We start from the raw sequence: 21,850 nt of genomic DNA on the forward strand, positions 1-21,850 counted from the left end.
GAAGAGAAATATAGATGGCCCGTATCAGGTACGTGGGATGCCGAGTGCATCATGCGAGTAGAAGAAGCATTATGGAAAAAGAAAGCCAGACAGTCCCAGAAAGATGCCATCGAGTTATGGCGCAAAGAATCTCATAAAAGAACCGAAAAAGAAATCAGAAAGACAGAATTAAGTAGGGAATCCTCAGAAAGAGCCCAAGAAAAGGAATTAATCGAGATAGGTGAACGAGTTAAAGCCGAACAGTCAGACAGACAGAGAAATGCCCTTATTAACGGTATGTATCCTCTTCTTGCCGAGGGCTTGCCGAAAGCAACCCCGGAAGCACCATGTAATTTTCCGCCGCCATTAGTTCCGATTAAGCTACGTCACAAACCGACCGCAGCTGATATTTTTCTCTCGTCCTATTTGGACGACACAGTCCCAGAATATGCAAATCCTGCTCCGCCAGCTCCTGTAAATAATGTAATTCCTGTTCCTCCAGCCACCGGGGTACCTGTTACGGTACCCCCGGTCCAGCCCACAGTACAAGTACCCGCTACATCAGTCACTCTGCCAGCCCGTACGATACCCGTCGACGATTCCAGTTTAGGAACCGCGGGGGGGGAAGTCCTCCTTGTACCCCGCCGCAACACAAGCGTCCGTCATTTCTCGAGTTACATGAACGTGCGTTACAGCGTACGCCCAAACCCCAGTCCGTTGCAGATATCAAGCGAACTCTTACCGAATGCCGTTATGATCCAGTCCCAGGCGATGATGATATGGTCATATATTCATTACGTGTAAGACGGGTGACCGAGTATTTGGACACCCTACCGAATATGAAAGAAGATCTAGACAGAATATATCGTTTCATCCGTACAGGAGTAGATCCAGAAAGTATTGGCGAAGCCATGTCTCAAAGGAAAGCTGAGACTCAGCTCATGCTTTTAAAGTTTCTAATTAATTGTTTAATAAGGGAACAAGATTATCCAGATAAAGATCCGACCGAAATGAAAGTCCTGACAAGGTGGAGTGACCATATAGCCGAGGGAAGACACAAGACACTAGCTAGTATAGAGAGTATGTACAAGAAAATTCGTAAGGAAATAATAAGGTTACACGAGAAACGCAAAGCAGCACAAGTGTCCGAGAAAGAAGACGACTCTCCTACCGAAGAGGTAGATGACGAGAATCCCACCAGAATAGCGTATGTAGGTAAAACTAGACTTCCCGACCGACATTCACGCCTAGAACACAAGAAAATTTTTCTTCCTCCAGCACCAGAACAAGGTTCTCTTGAACAAGTATTTCAGGCTACCGATCACATTCTGAAATCACGAATCGGTTTGTAACAAGGTCGGGAAGGGTGGCCGGGAGGACTGGTGGACACCTGATGGTATTTCCCCTTCTACTCTACAGACTGGAAGAACGAGGGATGCATGGGAGCTTCAGGAGGAGGAGAGCGAAGAAGCGTCCTCGGGCTCCTTTAAGTGGGCGTATTGTAACGAAGAGGAATCCCCGCCTCCTGATGACGTCTCTTCTCCCGGATGGATGAATACGGGGGAAGTCCTCTACACGGCGTGTGACGACACCGGGACAGGAAGGACCGGCGCAGGCGAGGCGAGGAGAACGGAGACGCGAGCTGAGGACAGAGAAACCGAAGGGACCGAGTGTGGAGGAAAGCCAGGAGGCCAACGTTTTCACGCTCCGCCGTGCCATACTCCCGAGGGAGGAGTATGGCTTAGCCAGGTACGCCGGCGTTTGGCGGGCTGGTTGGGGAAGGGTCCCCCTGTTGCTAGCGTAAAAGATTCTTAAATCTGTGCGCGTCTGACCACAACTTTTCCCCCCCCCTCTTTCCGCTACCCGTACCTGCTACCCTGTTTCCCGTACCCCTGTACCTCACACGTATCCTCCCTCCTCAGAGCACGTTAGTTAGTACGGGTGTCCCTGCACAAACACCGGGTTCCTTTTGGGCAAACGCGATAAGGACAGTAGTAGCTAACGGCGTCCCTCTCTCCTTCTTCTCTTTCCATGACCGGAGTCCTGAGACCTCACGGCGGTGAGAGACGATCCAGGAGGGAGACCAGTAACCCGGGACACTAGAAAGACCAAGAAGACCAACAACACGGATAACTCAGTGTTTGCGAGGGAGAGACTTACGTATAGAACACGTCGTACCATAAAAATAAAACCCAGTTTAAAGAAGTACACTGGTCAGCCTCTTACTGCTGTAAACCCTGTTCCGATACCGGAAACTGCTCCTAGTACCCCTCCCACGCTTACACGGTTATAGTGAACTTAGTACCATGCATGAACAAGAACTAGCCCGATCAGCAGTCCGATGGGCTACTGATTCTACCACTTTTCCAGACGAAATAGTGGCACAAATGTTTCTGAAACTACCCCCAGCCGAGCAGCGACTGGTGGGTATGTATATGATCCAGCACCTCATTACACTGTATGAGGGACAGCATTCTGATCCAGGTCCGTTACATGATGTTCTGAACGAGTTACTCCAGTATAGATGGAGAGGTCTAGGTACCGACTTAATTAGTATCATTCTAGAACAGCGCCACAAATATAGAACGTTTCTGAATCCGCATTTTGTTCATGTCTCACCCCCAGAAAGTAAATCATTTTACATAGATAGACAGCATCCGTTACGAGAAGTACATCCAGTTAGGACAGCGGGTGGTGAAATGCAACGAGTATTTGTTTACACCCCCATTACAAAGATGGAACTCTTAGAGATGAAGAAGTTAATTCCCTGTCACGACAAAGATCCAGCAGGGTTCCACCGAGAATTAAAAGACATGCTCCGTATGGGAGAATACACGTATCCAGATATTATTAAAATGCTAAAGGTCCTGTTGCCCGCAGGGGTATATGAAAAACTCAAGGAAAAAGAATGGGAGGTGGGAGAGAAAAAGATTGATTGGACAGCTCTAGAAGCTGAAGATAATATACGAGTGCCAGGTACCGGTCTTGGGGACAAATGTAAAGAATTGCCCGAGTTATTGATACAAGTTTTGCCAAGGTTACTAGCCACGAAAAAGGAAGATTGGGATGCAATCTCAGCATGCAAACAGAAACAGGATGAAGACACTAGTGATTTTTATTCTAGATTTGAAAAATGTTTTATTATTAACAGTGGTTTGAAGACAAGTAGCGAGTCGTACCCTCATCTTTTTGTTACTAAATTAGTCGAGAATTCAAGTCCACAAGTTAAAAATCGAGTATTGAAAGTCGAAAGTAGTTGGCAAGCTAATACCCCGTCACAAATGCTTCAGATGCTCCAGTATCACCAGAACAGAATCAGGGAAGAGCAAGAACATGAAAGGAGACGTATGAAAGATACGAAAATGAAAGTATTAGTTGCACAATCTGTTCCACAAGACAGTCAGAAGAGGGGTCCGAATCAAGCCAGTCATCCTGCAGCTCCCGTTAAAGGGACTTGCAATTATTGTAAACAACTAGGTCATTTTATAAACGAGTGTGCAGTTCTGAAACACAACATAGCTACTGGTAAGACTAAAGAAAGACCACGTCCGCCTAGACAAGAACAAGTTTCACAGACTTCTCAGTCACCACAGAATGCACAACAGACAGTTCCAGCACCGCAGCCTATCGCTGCAACACAGCATGTTACACAGCAAATGTACCAGTATGCCCAGACAGAGTATCCAGAGTATCAACAGTATTCATGAAACAGCCTAGAGAGGGAGGTAGGCTTGCCTCTCATCGAGATACCTGTAGATCAAGAGGGTCCCTATGTACACAGTCAAGTATTAGGGAAAGACAGAAAGTTTCTGATTGATACAGGGGCAAGTAGGACTACTATCAGTCATGACGAGGTTCCAGGGGCTCCGCTCTCAGGCTCTAAAAATGTTTCCCTTGGATTTTCAGGAAAGCCTATTGTTAATGATATTTCGAAACCAGTTTCCCTAGAAGTCGGTCCATTGTCCCGAACTACTGATTTGTTACTTACGAAGTCATGTCCAGAACATTTGTTGGGCATTAAAACACTGAAAGAATTAGGTGCAGTAATTTGCTGCTCCCCAGAAGGAGTCCGTTTGTTTCTTAGAGACTTTAAAGGTCACTATGTATTACGTGATTTTGATCCAAGATTACTGAATGTCCCGCAGCATTTATGGGCGAAAGGCCCAACTGATGTAGGATGTATGCACATCACACCCCATCGTGTGACTCTCAAACAAGGTATAGTTTTGCCACGAATCAGACAGTACAGATTGCCACCTGAGGCTGTAGCAGCCTTATCCAAAATTATTGACGAGCTTATTGCTCAAGGAGTGGTTGTAGAGACTGACTCCAATGTATGTAATTCTCCTATCATTCCAGTCTTGAAACGTACTGATCCAAATGCACCTCCAGTATATCGATTAGTGATTGACCTTCGAGAGCTTAATAAATGTATCATACCCCAGTATCCAGTAGTCCCAGATATTTCATCCCTATTGACAGCCATTGATTCCGAAGCTACATTTTTCACTGTTATCGATCTCAAGAATGCATTTTTCAGTGTCCCCATTCATCCAGACAGCCAGTACCTTTTTGGTTTTTGTTTAAATGGAAGGAGCTATAAATTTACACGAGCTCCTCAAGGTTTCACAGAAAGTCCTAGTATTTACAGTCAAGCACTTAAGAGACAACTAGACAATATTCACATGCCAACTGACACTGCCCTGCTCCAGTATGTCGATGATCTATTGATCACAGCCCGTTCTGAACGTGACTGCGAGCGAGCGTCACTTACAGTCCTGTATTTTCTGGCCGAGCAGGGGCACAAGGTGTCCCCTTCCAAATTACAATTCTGTGTCCAGCAAGTTATCTACTTAGGCCACTTACTGTCCAAGTGGGGTAGGCAGTTGACACCAGACCGTATCCAGTTGATAGCGAGTCTTCCACAGCCCAAGACACAGAAGGAGGTACGAGCTTTTATTGGCCTCACTTCTTACTGCAGACAATGGATTCCTCAGTATGCATTTCTAGCCAAGCCACTGATACAGTTAACGACACAGGAGGCAGCCGTATCGACTGTCCTCCCTTGGACATCTGAACATACACTTGTTTTCAATGAATTAAAGAAAGCCTTATGCCAAGCACCTGTTCTAGCAACACCGAACTACAGTAAGCCTTTTACACTTTTTGTCACAGAACGTGATGGTACTGCATTATCTGTTCTCACACAAGATCAAGCAGGACAGTACAAGCCCTGTGCTTATTTTTCGAGCACATTAGATGCAGTAGCCCAGGCTCTGCCTGCGTGCCTCAAGTCAGTTGCAGCCACAGCTCTAGCAATCAGACAAAGTGATTCCATAGTATTAGGACATTCCCTGACAGTACAAGTTCCACACTCCGTGGAAGTTCTTTTAAACCGAACACAGACTCAGCACTTGACAATTGCACGTTTAACAGGTTATGAACTGACACTGTTCCAGCCACACATAGAAATCAGACGCTGCAACATTCTAAATCCTGCTACACTGTTACCGTCAGTTACTTCAAATCCTGCCACACATGACTGTGTGGAAGTTGTTACCACTATGACCAAGCCAAGACAAGATCTGACAGACATCGCATTACCTAATCCCGACCTGACACTTTATGTGGATGGTTCATGTATGAGAACTAGTACAGGAGAACTAGTAGCCGCGTATGCAGTGACTACTGAAACCGAAGTTATTGAAACACATCGTATTGACACCCTGTCTGCTCAAGCAGCAGAGCTAGTCGCTCTGACCCAAGCCTGCATACGTGCCAAGAACCTGAAAGTAAACATATACACAGATTCGCGTTATGCATTCGGAGTCGTACACGACTTCGGAGTGCTCTGGCAGGAGAGAGGTTTCATGACTTCTCATGGAACCAAGATTCAGCATGGTCTCCTCATTCAAGCTCTGTTAGATGCAATACATTTACCGACAGCTATTGCTATCATGAAGTGCAAAGCACATACGAAAGTTACTGACATCATTTCCCAAGGTAACGATCTAGCAGATCGAACAGCCAAGCTTACAGCTCAGACTCCAGACATTCCAGTTAACACGACACAGACACTCACTCTAGATCAGACTACTTGTATGACAGTTAAGGACCCTACACAAGATGTCATAGACATACAGTTACATGCTACTCCCGAAGAAATCAAGAAATGGTCCGAACAAGGAGGGGTCCAGACAGATCAGGGATGGTTGACGAAGGGAAAAGCCACATGGTTTCTCCCCGACTCTATGGTTCAAGTCATTATCAATACCGCACATAGTCCAGCACATCTAGGAGAGAAAGCTATGTTAGACAGTATTCAGAACCTTTGGTTCAACAAGCAGCTGCAGCCAAGCAGAAAGTCCGTACCTGTATGATATGTTGTCAGTTCAATCCAGGTAAAAGTGTCCCGGTGGAACAAGGTGGATTCCAACCTCCTGACCACCCTTTTGAAGTCCTCCAGATGGATTATATTCAGATGGAGCGATGTCGAGGTTTCAAGTATGTCCTCGTAGTTGTATGCGCTTTGTCCAGGTGGACAGAAGCATATCCAGTTCCAGATTACACAGCCGCGACCACTGCCAGGCAGTTGGTTCGTGAATTCTTTCCCCGCTATGGACTCCCTAGGGTCGTGTATTCTGATAACGGCCAGCCATTCTCATCTGAGCTCATGAAACATGTTTCCCTTCTGTTAGGGTACCAGTGGAAGTTCCATTGTGTGCGCCATCCTGAAGCAGCCGGTCTCGTAGAGAGACATAATCAGACCCTGAAAATCCGTATTGCCAAGATATGTAAAGAGAAAGGTGTAGACTGGCTAGTTGCCCTGCCAGTTGCCCTATTTTATATGCGGATGGTTGCACATTCCAGATCAGGTCTGTCCCCGTATGAGGTCGTATTCGGCCGCCCCCCAAACATGTGGGGTACACCTAGACCCCGCAGTATTACAGATGTTTCCAGTAATATGCTGACAGATTACCTAGCTTCCTTGATGTCTGCCCTACACTCTTGTCGTTCACAGGTTGCCGCCGCATTTCCAGACAACACCGAGGTGAAACCGCATGAAGTCATTCCAGGCAATCTAGTGTTGGTCAGGAACTTTGATCGTTCAAGTCCGCTGGAACCCCGTTGGAAGGAGCCTCGCCTAGTTTTATTAACTACAAGGACCGCCGTGAAGTTGGAAGGCAGGAAGGGATGGGTCCACCTGTCCCACGTCAAAAAATTCCATGGACTTCGTGAAAAATCTTTTGCTAAGGACTGTTCCATTACTAAAGATTGCCTAAAAACAGACTCTGAACTTGATTCCGAACTCAAGCCTCCCCTGTTAGAGGAAACTCCGCAACAGGAGTATAAAAAGAAATTAAGGTCTAGTAAAATAAGTCAGCCAGTTTAATTGTCTAAGTCCCTCTCGGGTGAAACGGTTAGACAGGTTTCTGACATGTATGAGATAGACCCCCATAGTGAGAGAGTTAGTCAAAACTCTATACGATGTATCGTTTTCCTAAGTTTTATATTGTTTTTAAGTCTTATGGTTACCTGCACAAGTTATGCATTACATTTATGTTTTCCAAGTTCACATGTAAATAAGTTTTCTAATGCTACAGTAGAGCACACATTTAGTGATCTGCCTCCTCATGAGCTATCCTATCGTCTTGCTATGAGAAATAATACATTTATCAGAATGTTACACTATTCACACCAGACCAGCAATGCTACTAATTGTTGGGTGTGTGGTCGACTCCCCCCTTTCCAGACACCGAGGGGAGTTCTGCCACTCTTTCCTTATCCGTTTTCACATAATGGTTCGTGTGGAGCATGGTCCACGTTAACGTCATCCTCCAATGATATGTCTCTTCTGAATAGAACATGTTTTCCAGACAAGCAAGGTCTCCCCCATAGAACAGGGTTAGATCTAGAAAATGAAGTATACAATTTAGGTAATTATTCTTCGAATTTTATGGTCCTGAATGTTCAGTCTGATACTACTCCAGATTTACCTGCTATTTCAGTACTACCAGTCAAAGGCGAATTATGTGTTAGAAAGAATGGTTCCGCACATGTAGGACATAGTGATTGTACTACTATTGTCGAGTATAGTGACAGTGGGAAATCTATTTTCAAAGCCTCACGTCATTCTTATTTTGTTTGTGGTCAGACCGCATATGTTCGTCTGCCCCTCGATTGGGATGGAACATGTTACATTGCCTTCCTACTGCCACCAGTTTTTCTAGCCCCATCTGATTATCACAGAAACACACATCTAGTACACGTCAGACCTAGAAGGGAGATCGAGTCCCCAATTGTCGATCAAACTGAAACTACTCTAGAACAATATCAAGACTTCAATAAAGGTTTCTTCTTCTTTATAGGCCCTGTCCAGAATAGTAAGTTAATACGTAGGTTAACCAGAACCCTTGAAGCCGTAGTGAATGAGACTACTTCTGCTCTAGGTAACTTAACCGAAGAGCAATCTGCTATGAGATTTGTCGTGCTCCAAAATCGTCTCGTTCTTGACGTCATACTGGCCGATAGAGGAGGAGCATGTAGAGTCATCGGATCTAGTTGTTGCATTTTCATTCCTAATAACGCACCGTCTGTTTATTCAGCTATAACCAGACTTCATAAAATTGCCCATCAGTTACACCAGAATCCAGGCACCTGGACATGGTCTGGTTGGCTCTGGAGTATTATATCTGCCTGGGGATGGAAAGTATTGTCATTCCTAGGTATTGCAGTAATGATCATATTCAGTTGCTGCCTCTGTATACAATGTGGCCCTGCGATTTGCGGCATTTGTGCTACCTCTTGTATTCCTAGTCCTAAGTCCCGTTCCAAGACAATTCGAGACGAGCAAATGATGCTATATGAAATGATAGATGGTATCATGAATATTGATGTTTCCTGATGGAAACGTAGGGCACAAGGAGGGAATGTGGAAAAGTAAATTGTGCCATGTTGTATGTGCCTACGTGTTCCCCATCTTATGTTATATGTGCATGATCGATATGCATATGTATTCCCCTCTGATCGATTAAAGACGCAATTACAGTTGTGTCCATCTCTAGTATGCCAGTTTCCAGTCCTCGTGAAAACAACGAATATTAGGCCTATGTAAACCTACGTTGCCACGTTTCACAGTGTGCACGTTAATTTATTGAATTGTCCCCGTTTCTAGGCCTCAAAAGGGCCCGGACTCAGATTCAGCTCCTGTTTCCTGAACCCTCTCCGAGGAGCGATACAGCCCCCACCTGTATCCCTGACCCTTAGCTTACTTCATGCCTCGCAGTGCCCGGCCCGGCCTGGCTCTGCCTCCCAGTCTGCCAAGAATATGTTATGTTTCTAGTTATCAATCCAACCCTCCTTCTTTGCATTCCTAAGCTACTGAATCGCATCAATAGTTTCCGTCATGGTCTAGCCTTTATGTCTCCATGTAAGAGAAATACTGTATTAATATTCATAGAATATTCCCCGCACACGCACTACATGTAGAATTATGCATGCACCAGTCTTAGAGTCTATTAGCCTTTACCCTGATAACTTTTGGATGCTATCAACATGTACTCTAAACACTAGATATTAGATATGCCTGGGTACATGTCGCTCTGACACTCCAGACTTTAGTCTCCTCTTCTAGCGCAGAAGTCATAGCCCCCAGTTCTCCCTGGTAACACGTCATTGCCCATTTGCGCGCACCACTAGGTTAGAGGTCCCAGCTGCTCAGGTAGCCCCCTCCATGTTTCCGCCCCTTTTATGACATATTCTGTTACGTTTACATCACATGTCTATGTATACGCCCTGTACACGCCTTCTTGTTACTTCATTTTACCCTTATCTTTCGCGACTGTTACGAACCACGCCTACTGCTACGCCTACTGTATTGAATGTAATGTATTTTGTTTAACTATATATATTGTGCACTGTTATTAAAAGTTAGAGCTCCGATTCCCAGATCCTGCCCCCGGCAGCTGCCATCCTATTCCCGTACAGGCTGTCCTGTTCCTGTCCTTTATGCCTGATTAAAGCCTGTAAACTCCAGCTACCTCGAATCTTGACTCTTATTTATTGAGCTATCTATTTATATGAGTATCCTGAAAAATAGAACCGGTAATTAATTATTTATTTACCACAGATCCCTGGTCTGCATTATGTTTCCTACAGACCAGAAGTTGAAGGAACCTGGTTAATACAAATCCTGAGTTTGATCAGAGGAACCAGGTATGAGTAAAATATCAGTTTCTTTCCAGAATAGTGATCTGGCTAAGATGACTAATTGAATTAGTTCATACAGAGAGAGGACTTGGCAAGTTACCAAATATGACGAAAATATGGAGCATTGGCTTAGATGTATTCATGTGAGAGTTATAGTATAATATGTTTTATTAAGATGTACAGTAGAGAGCGGGAAGTGATAATTAAGACTAACACAAGAGAGCATAATGAAATGAAGAATATGTGTTATGATATTGTCCAGTAATTTATTGTTTCTTTGTTTAGAAAAGATTTTTTAAGAATCAATGTCCTGAAGAAGGTGAAACTATTTTAGAACACCGAAACGCCGCGTCAACAAATTTTTCTCAAAACTTATTATTTTTGAAAAAATGCTATGAAATTTGATGTATACATGTTTTTATAAATATTGTGATAAATGTGTTTTTAACATTGAAATGATGATGTTTTCAAATGTACTGGCAAATGAAGAACAACAATAACAATAAAAAAAGATATATAACAAATCTCGCTTGTTTAGTCTCAAGTAGAACTCTCCATGTTTAAACCAGTAGTTGTGTAAATTTGGTAACTTGTAAAAGTCTCTACTCTTTTGCTCAAATAGAGATACAAGTCCAGTAAAACCACACTTGCTGAAATTGATCCATGGGTAACAGAATAAAAACTTAAAAAGTTTATTCAGGGGTCAAAGGTCACGTTTTTTAACCTCTTCAAAAATTTGACTAGTTGACCTGTGCGATCAGACAATGACTTTTCCAATGATACCTCACTTTGCATAAACAATTCCACTGTTACAAAGATACATCCTTTGCACACTTCCAAGAGCTACCATTTAGGGTCAAAGATCAAGGACTGTGACCTTTAAGAGACTATGCATGAAATCATTTGCTACCTATTCACAAAAGATGCATCACTACTGTGCATAAAAGTCAGAAAATACATTTTGAGATGTTGAACACATTTCCAATAACAAGATTGAGACCATTATATGAAAAACAACAACAGATGAAACAGCATGTCAGACATTTTGTAGCACGTAAAGTGCTGTCAAAAGCAGAAAAAATATGTATTTTCATGTCTTTACTAACAGGAGTCTCTGAAACATCCATTTTACTACTGTGAACAAATTCTGCTAGATTTATACATTTAGATTCTGCACAATACAAACATGTGAAAAATGTATGTGCCTTATATCTATGTCATAGTATGGCAGATAGCCATAAAAAACACAAAATATTAAAAGAAAATCCAAACTTGCCTTTTTATCTTGTGAGCAAACTGAATAATAATAAATATATCTACATTTGGAAAACACTTTTTTTTATTACCCTACCAACGCAGTTATTTAGAAATCATTTTTACAGTCATCTGTCGGCAATCTTGAATTGTGTCGCGTAACTTCAGGGTGTTTCATAAATGTATGTTTTATATATAAATTGATAGTACAAGAAGTACTGGAGGCTGAGAAAATTCCAGGTGCCAAAAAACAGATGAAACTGTTGTAGAAATCATCGGTTGTGACCCAAGTTTTCTGTAACAGGACAATTTCATATATTGTGACTAATTTACTCAACATGGGGCACTGTTCCAACTTAATATCTTAATCGAATGAGACACCTCCAGTCGTTGGGTTAAGGGATCAATGGCTAGACATGACTCTCAGGACAATAGAGCTACCTCCACATTACAACACTGAGGGCCTGGGGTCCTCTGTGAAGAAGAGGGACATTGTTCACTGGTGTGGTGCTGATAATCTCCATCAAGAGGGCTGGATCTCAGTCATTCTCTGGCATGTCATTTAAAACACAGGGGCATATTTATGATTTAAGTGGCGCAGGGCAGCACAAGTCATCTTGCTGCGCTGCCCTGCATCACAGGGAAAAGGCAGAAATGTGCCGTTTCTATCCCATGCAGTGCATTCCTTTCCTTTTCTCTTGCACTGGCGTCATTTTGGCAGCCTAGTGGCAATGTTAGCGTACCTTGCACCGTGGTGCAAGGGTGCCTGTGTTGCAAGCAGGATTGTTTTTGTGCAGGAAGGTGCAACTTCAGGCACAAAAACAATCTTGTGAGGTGTTTTCCTCTTTATTTGTATGCTGCAGAATGTTGCACACATAGAGGAAAAACGAGAACAAATAAAGATATTTCTCCTCGTTACACCTCTCTTGGGGAGGCATATCTGTTTGGTGCATTCCCAGCTTTACCTGTTCTTGTAAATCTGGGAATAAGTTAAAATCCATAGGGGGAACACCCACGCAAAACTCCATGGAAACACCTAGCTTAGGACCTGCGATTAGGCCTCAGCTTTTTATAGTTTTGTTCCCAGGGCCATATCCTGTAAGGGTGGAGTAGCAAAAACTGATTCTTCGGTTGGACAGGAAGGGCCACCAATGGCAGAAACGCAGCCCATATCAGACCCAGGGTCGCATACATGAACTGGTGCAGAAGGGTCAGTTGAACTATTGAACAAGGGATTGGTTCTAGAGTGTCTGCAGTAAGAAAAAGATGACTTTCAGCTAATTGGATCTCCTTGTCTATGATCCCCACAGCTAGCATAATAAAGGTGTCCAAAGAAGACCGTCTGTGTCAGTGCTAACTTTTGGGTAACTCAGTTTGCTTTTCCGCATGAAACCAATACAATCAAACAATTTAGCAAGTAATCTTACAAGTGCCAGTCAACATAGCAACAGTACTTGCGGACGAACTCTATATAAAGAAGCCATGAGGTGGGGCCCAGCCTCTGCCAGTCAGTGGTCTGATGGGTGAAGACGGGCCCGCTCTTGACCTGGGCTTTACCTGGGTACAGCCAATTGTAGCCCATGCATGTCCTGTGATGGTGCAGTAAAGCACTTAAATAGTGCTGAAGGTAAACTCCCCACACCCGTTGGCTCCTTGGGCTTTAGTCCCTGAGCGCCACAGCCCTGCACTTCTGCTCCAAGTGTGCGCTGTGCGCAGGAGATGCAGTAAAGCACCTACATAGTGATGAAGATAGACACCTCACACCCTATGGCTCCCGGGGCTTATAATCCTTAACCTGAGCAGTCCCTGCATGTCTGCTCCAAGTTCGCGGCAAAGTCAGTTATTTAATTTAATATTTAAGAAAGCATTTTGAGACTAAACAGATAATTGTGCAGAAGGTTCAAGCTGGTACGTTGTGACCAAATCAATAATGTACTGATTATTCCACGGTGATTTGGAGGACTATATTAATCTCTTTTTGGATTTTTAAAAGCGATAGTATTTAAGATTGTAATTTGGACCATACAGACAAGTGGAAAATAAAATAAGGATCTTGGGCAAACAGTGGTAAATGTAAAAGAGATCTCAACACTATAAAATACTGGAGATTTTCAGGGATTATCCACCGTGTAACAGATTTAGAGTGGATTCTTTGAAGTACAAAAGGTGTACAGAAAGGAGGATTTCCACTTTATAACCAACTGCGCAATTTTTCATTCAATTTTAGAAATTCTTCTGTGGGGCAGGATTCTCCCATGAACTCAACAGAGGTTCTAGCTCACTCTACCGGCTAACATAGGATTGACCTCATCAATTGGTTGCATGTATGGGGCGTGATTTTATTCTGATGTACTTTTGTAGTACTACTGACTTACTGCCGGAATTCAGGATCGTGAAAAGAGTATGCCACACCTAATCATAGCAAAATATTTGTGAATTGGGCCCTGTAATGAAAAATATGCAAACTGATTTCCATTGCCTCATACAGACACAATAGAAGGAATATTGATTCTCAAACCTACTCCTTACCACAAAGTGCCAATGTCACTATAAATGTTAGCACATGTAAAGATCATTTTAATATCTTTCTACAAGAAGTATTTGTAAATGCCACAGATTCAGAATCTGACATTCTCTTATTTTTCCACAGAATTTTCCCTGAACGATTCATGGCGGCTCTCAACAGAGTACAGAATGCGTATTGCGATGGTCCCGTACGTTGTGAAGCCAAAGAAAAATAGAGAAGCCTATGCTGTGAGAGATGCAGGCTGATCTAGAAACCATAGAAAAGCTGACAAGGAACAAGAGCATGCTGCCTTTTAATACAAGCACCACTCCTCATTTGGCCCGAAACTATTTAGCAATATTTGATGAAACTCATGAAATGGTAGCAACTTCCCAAAAAATTACAGTGCATTCCATGAAGCCAGAGATTCTGATAGTATTATTAGAAAATAAATATTTGGGAAATCCTCTCACCCTAATTCACAAAACATTGTGCGCAAGATTCTGTTCCTGAGAGGAGAGACCCTGTTCACAGAATCAGGAGTGAACACATTTTGCCATTGGCAAAGGGATTTATTCACAGTGAAAGTCCACCAGCATGGTGGAATTTACGTCTAAGCAAATATTCACACAGCTGTGGGAGTATGTGCATTCCACGGTGGGATCAACTTCAAAATTATATAACCCCCACAAACTTGGGGATGTCATTTTCCAACAGCCAGGCTGTCGTAAAATGACTTTGTGGGCCCCTAACAGCACCCCTTTCCCCTCTGAACTTTCGCTATTGTGTCTAAGGGGGACATATATTGCCCCCCTAAACATCCCTGCACCGTGTGGCAGGCACCTCACGGTGCCTGCCACACGGTGCAGGGCTGTTTCCAGACATCCATTTTGCTATGGCAGCCTCTTCCACCTGCCGCACAAGCTGCCATAGCAAAATGCATGTTTCCAACCGCCCTATAGGCGGTCGCATCCAAATTGTGAGGTCGAAACCGCTGACCTAAAGTCGAACAGTTCCAGACTGGTACGGTGTCGGCCAGACACAAATCTACTCAACATGGTAATGAGGCCCTATGTGTGTAGGGCCCAAAATTCAAATACAGATCGTCATAATTCTACATGCGTAACACAATACGCCAAGGATCGCTGCTGGGAACACGCAATAGTTTCAGCATCACAGGAAGACTCCTGGAGCTCTTCCAGAATTTCAAAAAGTCTGCAATGCACTCAAAATGAGGGACTAAGCGAACATGAATACATTTGCAGCTTGTCCTTAGGCCTGTTTGAGAGTTAGGCACACTATGAGATGAGGATTGAACATTGTACTTTTCCAGGCCCGTGACTGGAAAAACATGCAGGACCTGAATTTAAGGATTTCAGTTCCTCCTACTTTCTATAATTCAAGGCCTGCTCATGCATACATTTCCCACTTGTTTCCAGCAGGAGGAAATGTGTGCAGAAACAGTTTTGATGTTACTGGCTAAATTTCCGCATCCAGTAAAAAACATTTCAATGTGTGGGGGCAGTAACCCCCCCAGAGATATTGCTCTGCCAACTCATATTGGGGTGATTAGTGCATATATATATGACAACGTCAAAAACAAGATGATGGTGACAACGGTTCTTCCTATACACCGTTTAATTCCATTTATATTTTCAAATTACTTTTAAGGTTTTAAAGATACTTCTGAAATACTTCCTTGAATATCTCTCGATAAAATGAAAGGAAATCAAGTATTATTGAGGTATACTGGCTTAGTTACTGGGGGGCATATTACCAACAACTAGAGATAATTATTGCTATGTTGGCTTAGCGGCAATATTTTTATCGCCGAGCTGCGGCGATTTTTATCGCTTAGGAACCTTGCTATTATCAAGGTTTATCTCCTAAGCGATAAAAAACGGCCCAAATGCATGAATATCGCTGAAAAGTCAGCGATATTCATGCATTACCGAGCTAATGCTCTTAGCCATGTTATCCACCTACCATTGGATAACATGGCTAAGAACTGCTCAGGGGCAGGTGTTAGCTTTTGGAGATATTCGCGCTTAGCGCGAATATCTCCAAAAGTTGGTAATAGGAGATAGCGATGTTAGCGACTGTTTCCAGTCGCTAACATCTCATCACGCCCACTTTGCATGTCATTAGTGATAAATTTCACTGACATGCAAAGCGGGGCCCAAGATGGTCGCTATCTCCTACTAGCTGTTGCTAACTGGTGTTAGCGACAACTAGGTAATAGGGAGATAATTTTATCTCCGCTTTCTTGGCTTTTAAAGCCAAAAAAGCGGAGATAAACCCCCTTGATAATATGCCCCCAGAATCGTTATGTACAACTCATGAGGGTAAATTAACTATGATAAAACACAAAAGCTCATACAATTTTCACTGCATTTGTGAAATAGTATCTTTTTATGAGTACCTGTTACATTCAAGTAAGATGGCACCTTTAATCTCCATAAAACTGCGCCTCTGTAAATTTACAGGCCTAAAAGGCATGTAATGATACAATTAATTTAGTTTGTAAGTTGTATTTAGCTAACAATTCACATATTTTACCTCAGACTAATGTGCTCTTCAGCGAATATCCTTCTAAAAGCAGATGGATACTTTTGTTTAGTTAAAGTGTAACATTACTGTCGAATAGGGATATCCCACATTTTATGAAATGTGAGTAAGTGCCATTGGTACATAAAATAGAAGCTTTGAGTTAATTAGCGAATACAACATGCCCAGGTGAGTTACATTGCCTAAATAACTTCATATGCACATTATATATTTGTTCCATAAGTAAGTGGCTTAGCAGAATATGGCTCAACATCCTTTGTTAACAAAGACTAAACCCTATCCAATGGATTCCAAAGTAAGTTGTAAATGTGTAAGTAGGCTAACGACTACACTTATATGTGTATGTTTAGAATTGCAGGGAAGTGTAGCAAATGCATTGCAAATGAATGTGGATACCCACAAACTGATGGCTCTGTGGATCTTCAGGTCATAGGCATTGCCCCACAGGGTTCCTCCATCAGTCCACCCTGTTTAATGTATACGTAGTCCTTTCAGCTCACCTCATCAAGGATCTCTGGCTATCCTGTAGGTGGTATGCAAGTAATACACAGATAAATATAAAACTAGATGGGACTTGTGATCAGGCTCATACCAACATGAATGGTTTAAAGGCAAGAGCATTCTTGACATCCTCAACTACTTTAAGCTGAGCTCAGATACAACAGAGCTTATCAACCTGGGTGGGCCTTCCTGCTCCTGGCCTTCTCTCTGGTGCCCTCATGAACTAGGTCAGTGCCCCACTCCTGCCCAAGCTGTTAAAAAGTAATCATCGATGGCTCACTATTTTTCCCTGCTAAAATAGACAAAGACCCTTCTTTTCGTTATCAGCTTCTAAAATTTCTAATATAAATATTGCCTTTCCTACCTGAATCTGCTCATTATGCCAGCATCTGTGCATTGATCGGTTACCGGTTAGAGAATGCCCTTTATTTAGGTCTTCCAGTTTACTAGCTTCAGTGCCTCCAGCTAGTACAAAACTACTTCACCCCATCATGCTTCCATTTCCAGCCATACACATACTCTGCTCTGGCTTCCTAAAGAAAAATGTATTGCATTCAAATGCTTGCCCATTTGTTTTAATACACCACCTGACTGGCCCTGCATGCATTAAGGAATTTGTTTCCTGTTAAGCACTATCTAGAGGCCTTTATTCATTTTTTGCTCATTTTCTTGGGGTTCCCAAAGTTAAGTAATCTTAGCAAGGGGTCAGACCTTTGCCTATCAGGGATGAACTCTATGAAACTCCCTTCACTCCAGTCTGAGACCCCAAACACATTTGTAGAACTTTAGAAAACTGCTTAAAACTTGTCTGTTTGCTCAATGAATTTCACTAGGAGCATTGGTTGTCTAAAGGCCTTTTAGCGCTTATGACTATAGAACAATTACTGTACCATACTAAGGGGAACTTTTACACTTGTAATTCTGCAAAATTATGCTGATCCTGCCTTTCTGGATATGAAGTAAATTTAGTGAAATTTTTTATGGTCTGTTTTATGTGCAAAATATGTTCTAAGAAGCAGGCCACAATGTCATCAGCAGTGAAAGGGCAGAAAAAAGTTTATGAGAATGTAGCGAAAAAATATTGATTAAATCCAGCAAATGGCTACTAACATCCTTCGCTATTTATTACCTGATTCAAATAAGTTGATTGCAGGCGAAATCCAAACCTCCTGGGAACAAAGAAAAATATAATGCATGTGACGCAAAGCACCAAACCATCAGCAATTGCTGTTACGTAGTTGAGAAAACCATCAACTTACAGTTAACTTTATATGCCATTTTTTATGTTCCTGCCTAAAGACATATAACGAATACATGTATGACTTTGATTGGGCATTAAAAACATTACTATAACTCATTGACATATAAATCATTCAAAATTGGTGTATCATCAACATATATATGTAACTATTGTCGTGGTAGTGTGGCCCCTATCAGTGACAATTACATTCAAATTTAAAATATCTGCATGTTCTGTCACAAAATAAATGACCCTTTTAGAAATCTTAGAGCAAAAGATACACAAATGATGGACGAAATGCAGAACAAATCAAACATTCACCCCTAGTAAAGAGATCTAGGTGAAATTCATCATTCATTTTCTCACCCCAGTTTAGAACCAGCCAAATGTAAATCAGTCTTGACCCTGCTCTTCATGGGAACAGTCCAGACTGAACAGCCAAGCCAGGTCCTCCCTGGACCAGAAACAAGCATCCTGGGAACGGTTTCAGGGCATCACCCCATATCAGCCAGGTTAGCTGGAACCCCCACGTCTGGGCATACCTGGCACACTTAGGACAAGAAGGCTAAAGACAAACAAATGATGAACGGAATGCAGAACAAATCAAACATTCACCCCCAGTCAAGAGATCAGTGTTAAATCCATTGTTCTTTTGCTCACCATGCCACCACAGTTTAGACCCAGCGATATGCAAATCCGTCTTTACCCTGCCCCTCATAGGAACAGTCCAACCTGAACTGCCAAGCCAGGTCCTCCCTGGACCAGAAACAAGCATCCTGGGACAGGTATCGGGCTATCACTCCTCATCAGCAATCCCAGGATGCTTGTTTTTGGTTCAAGGAGAACCTGGATTGGCAGTTAAATGTCAGTGCACCTAATACCAAGGCTGCGTAGTCTTGAATGCATCTCAAGCCTTTTAATGAGAGGAGTTAGCCGAACGGCTAGGCCGCTCGACCTCGGACCTGGGGATCTGGGTTTGAGTCTCGGTAACGACGCCAAAAACCTCCTGTGATTCTGGGCAAATCATTTAATCTCCCCGTGCCTAAAATGAATGCGTGTCCTCATGTAACGTAACTGGTGTATGTAAAGCGCTCTGATACCTGATTCAGTTCGGGTCTAGATCGCGCTATATAAAACTCTGCAAAAAAAAAAACCATTTACTAGCAGACACTCCCTGCACCTTTATGTTATTCTTGCAGGTTCCTGCGTTCTCCCAATTTGATGGTTTTTCCCTCTTTCTCTTCCTCCACCTTTCTGCCTTATGTGTTTTACCTCTCTTGTCTCGTTAAACTTCTGATGGGGAAAAATAAGTGTGGTTCCCAAAAATGAGTGCCAATGGATCCCAACGGAAACCACCAGCTCAAATTTAGCACTGAAAATGTCATAAGAATAGGAAGAAGGCCGAAAGGGTGATGTACCACAATAATGGGTCTGAAAAAGTGATCTGCAACAATATCGAGCAGAAGTTATCAACATGCACAATGTAAGGTAAGTAGATATAGAGCTAAAACAGTAAATCTACGCTACCTTATGTATGCTTACTTTGATTCTATTGTGCAAGTTGATATCTTGCACTGGCTATTGTCCCAGGTCTAAATATTTTATATTAGATGTTGTAGCATGCAGCTCAAAAATAAAAGCTTCCAGAGGTCTCCATATGCCAAAAGCATGGCCATGGAGTACAGAACCCAAAGGATTTCCCTCATGTCAATCCATCAGGACTGATAATAAACTGAGCAGAAATGGATAATTGTCAGTTTGTGGAGGAAGTGCTGGAAGGTGCTCCTGTGGGGGAGAACCCTCTGGCAGAAGTACATCTATCATAATATAAAAACATCAGCTGTAATTCCCAGAGAGACTTCTCTAGGGGAAATTCTCTCCCAAAAAGTCTTTGATTCTCCACAAATCTGAGAATGTTATGTTAGCACCCATTGCAAAATCCGGTCCATCATTCTTTCCAAAATCATTGTTTTTACCATTGAGATTTAAATTAAACTCTTTACCAACTGTGAGATAAGGTAGCGATTCATGTAGAATTGTTATATCTGCTAGGATACAATATAAAGTACAATATCGATTGCATAGTAGATTTATATGTTTGAGGCTATTTGCTGACGTTCACTCAAAATATCCAGAAATTATTATTCAACAATCTTAATAATTTTCAGCTATTCATTTTCTTTTCTTTTTAATGTATGGGAACTCAATGTGAATAGACATTGTACTAGATTTCTATGACATTGTGTGCATATTTCTCATTGCATGCTGAGGTATATTTAGCTTTTTATAAAATAAGCTACCATCATTCTTTCCAAAATCATTGTTTTCACCATTGAGATTTGAAGTTAAACTCTTTACCGACTGTGGGATAAGGTAGTGATTCATGTAGAATTGTTATATCTGCTGGGATACAATATAAAGTACAATAGGGATTACATAGTACATTTAAAAGTTTGAGGCTATTTGCTGACGTTGACTCAAAATATCCAGAAATTACTATTGAACACTCTGAATCATTTTCAGCTATTAATTATCTTTTCTTTTTAAAGTATATGAACTCATTGTGAATAGACATTGTACTGGATTTCTATGAAATTGTGTGCATATTTCTCATTGCATGATATAGTATATGTAGCTTTTACAAAACAAAAAATAAATTTTAAATTACAAAAATAATTATCTATTTTTATATTCTTGAGCTGTATTGTACTTTTCATTTTCTTTGTAGATTGGCCGGAACTTAAATAATAACAGAATACATTACTGTTCCAATCAGATTTTTAAAATTATGTTATTTAGAAGTAAAGGCCCTTCCCTGTTTAAAAATAATGAGGTAGCTAACAAGGCTAAAACTACAGATGGTACCGGATACTACAGCTACCACTGAGGAGACGTTTTAACGTAACAGGAAGAACTTGCTAAATTTGGGGGCCACAAGGTTGTTGAGCTGGGAGCCACAAAAACGTCTGATGGCCATATCTCTGGGAATGCTTTGGCAGGATCTGACTCATGATGGAATTATCTATTGGACTCTCTGAATGATCTCATGATGTCTCGAATCTGAGCTCGTGACCCATTGAGGGGCAGACACACCTGCAGGTAAGTGGGGTGGCTTTACTCCTTCTCTTAATCTGACCTTAATCCAGACCGTTTGCAAATATATAGCTTTGCGTAATACCTGTTTATCTGTGATTTCTAGTACACTAAGTGGTCCATTTGGACTCTAAACCTGCCAGCTTTGCGTTGTCTTGTTGCATAACAAAAAACATTTTATTTGTGTGTTAAAGCCAGTGAAATACCCTCCTTTCCCTCTTTGCAGTCTTTGTCTTTCTCTCTTTATGCTCTGCTCTGTACTACTTTGTCTTCTCTGACCCCGCTTTGACCCCCTCAATTTCAGGGGTTTTGCATCCCTTTGTTGCTCAGTTTTTCATCTCTGCAGCTTCTGTCTTCCTTCTTCATCCTCTGCTTTTCACCACTTTTTCCTCTCTGATCCAGCTCTGCCCCCTGACCAGGGCCGGACTGAGAACTAAAACCGGCCCTGGCAAAGTGCTCGGCAGCCCCCCGCACCCCTACGGGGTTGCAGGCACGGACTG

General features: G+C 42.3%; 1 protein-coding gene across 1 annotated transcript in view; it reads left to right on the forward strand.

Annotated features, from left to right (window-relative positions):
- Positions 1–14,515, forward strand: part of LOC144819744 (17-beta-hydroxysteroid dehydrogenase 13-like) — a 236,628-nt gene extending 222,113 nt beyond the window's left edge. The window contains exon 7 of the mRNA XM_078677506.1: positions 14,093–14,515. Within this exon, the coding sequence (XP_078533632.1) occupies positions 14,093–14,183 (91 nt within the window). The 3' untranslated portion in view covers positions 14,184–14,515. The remainder of the gene's footprint in view (positions 1–14,092) is intronic.
- Positions 14,516–21,850: the final 7,335 nt, after the last annotated feature.

This window comes from Lissotriton helveticus, chromosome 2_1, assembly GCF_964261635.1.
Source record: "Lissotriton helveticus chromosome 2_1, aLisHel1.1, whole genome shotgun sequence".
NCBI classification, from domain to species: domain Eukaryota; kingdom Metazoa; phylum Chordata; class Amphibia; order Caudata; family Salamandridae; genus Lissotriton; species Lissotriton helveticus.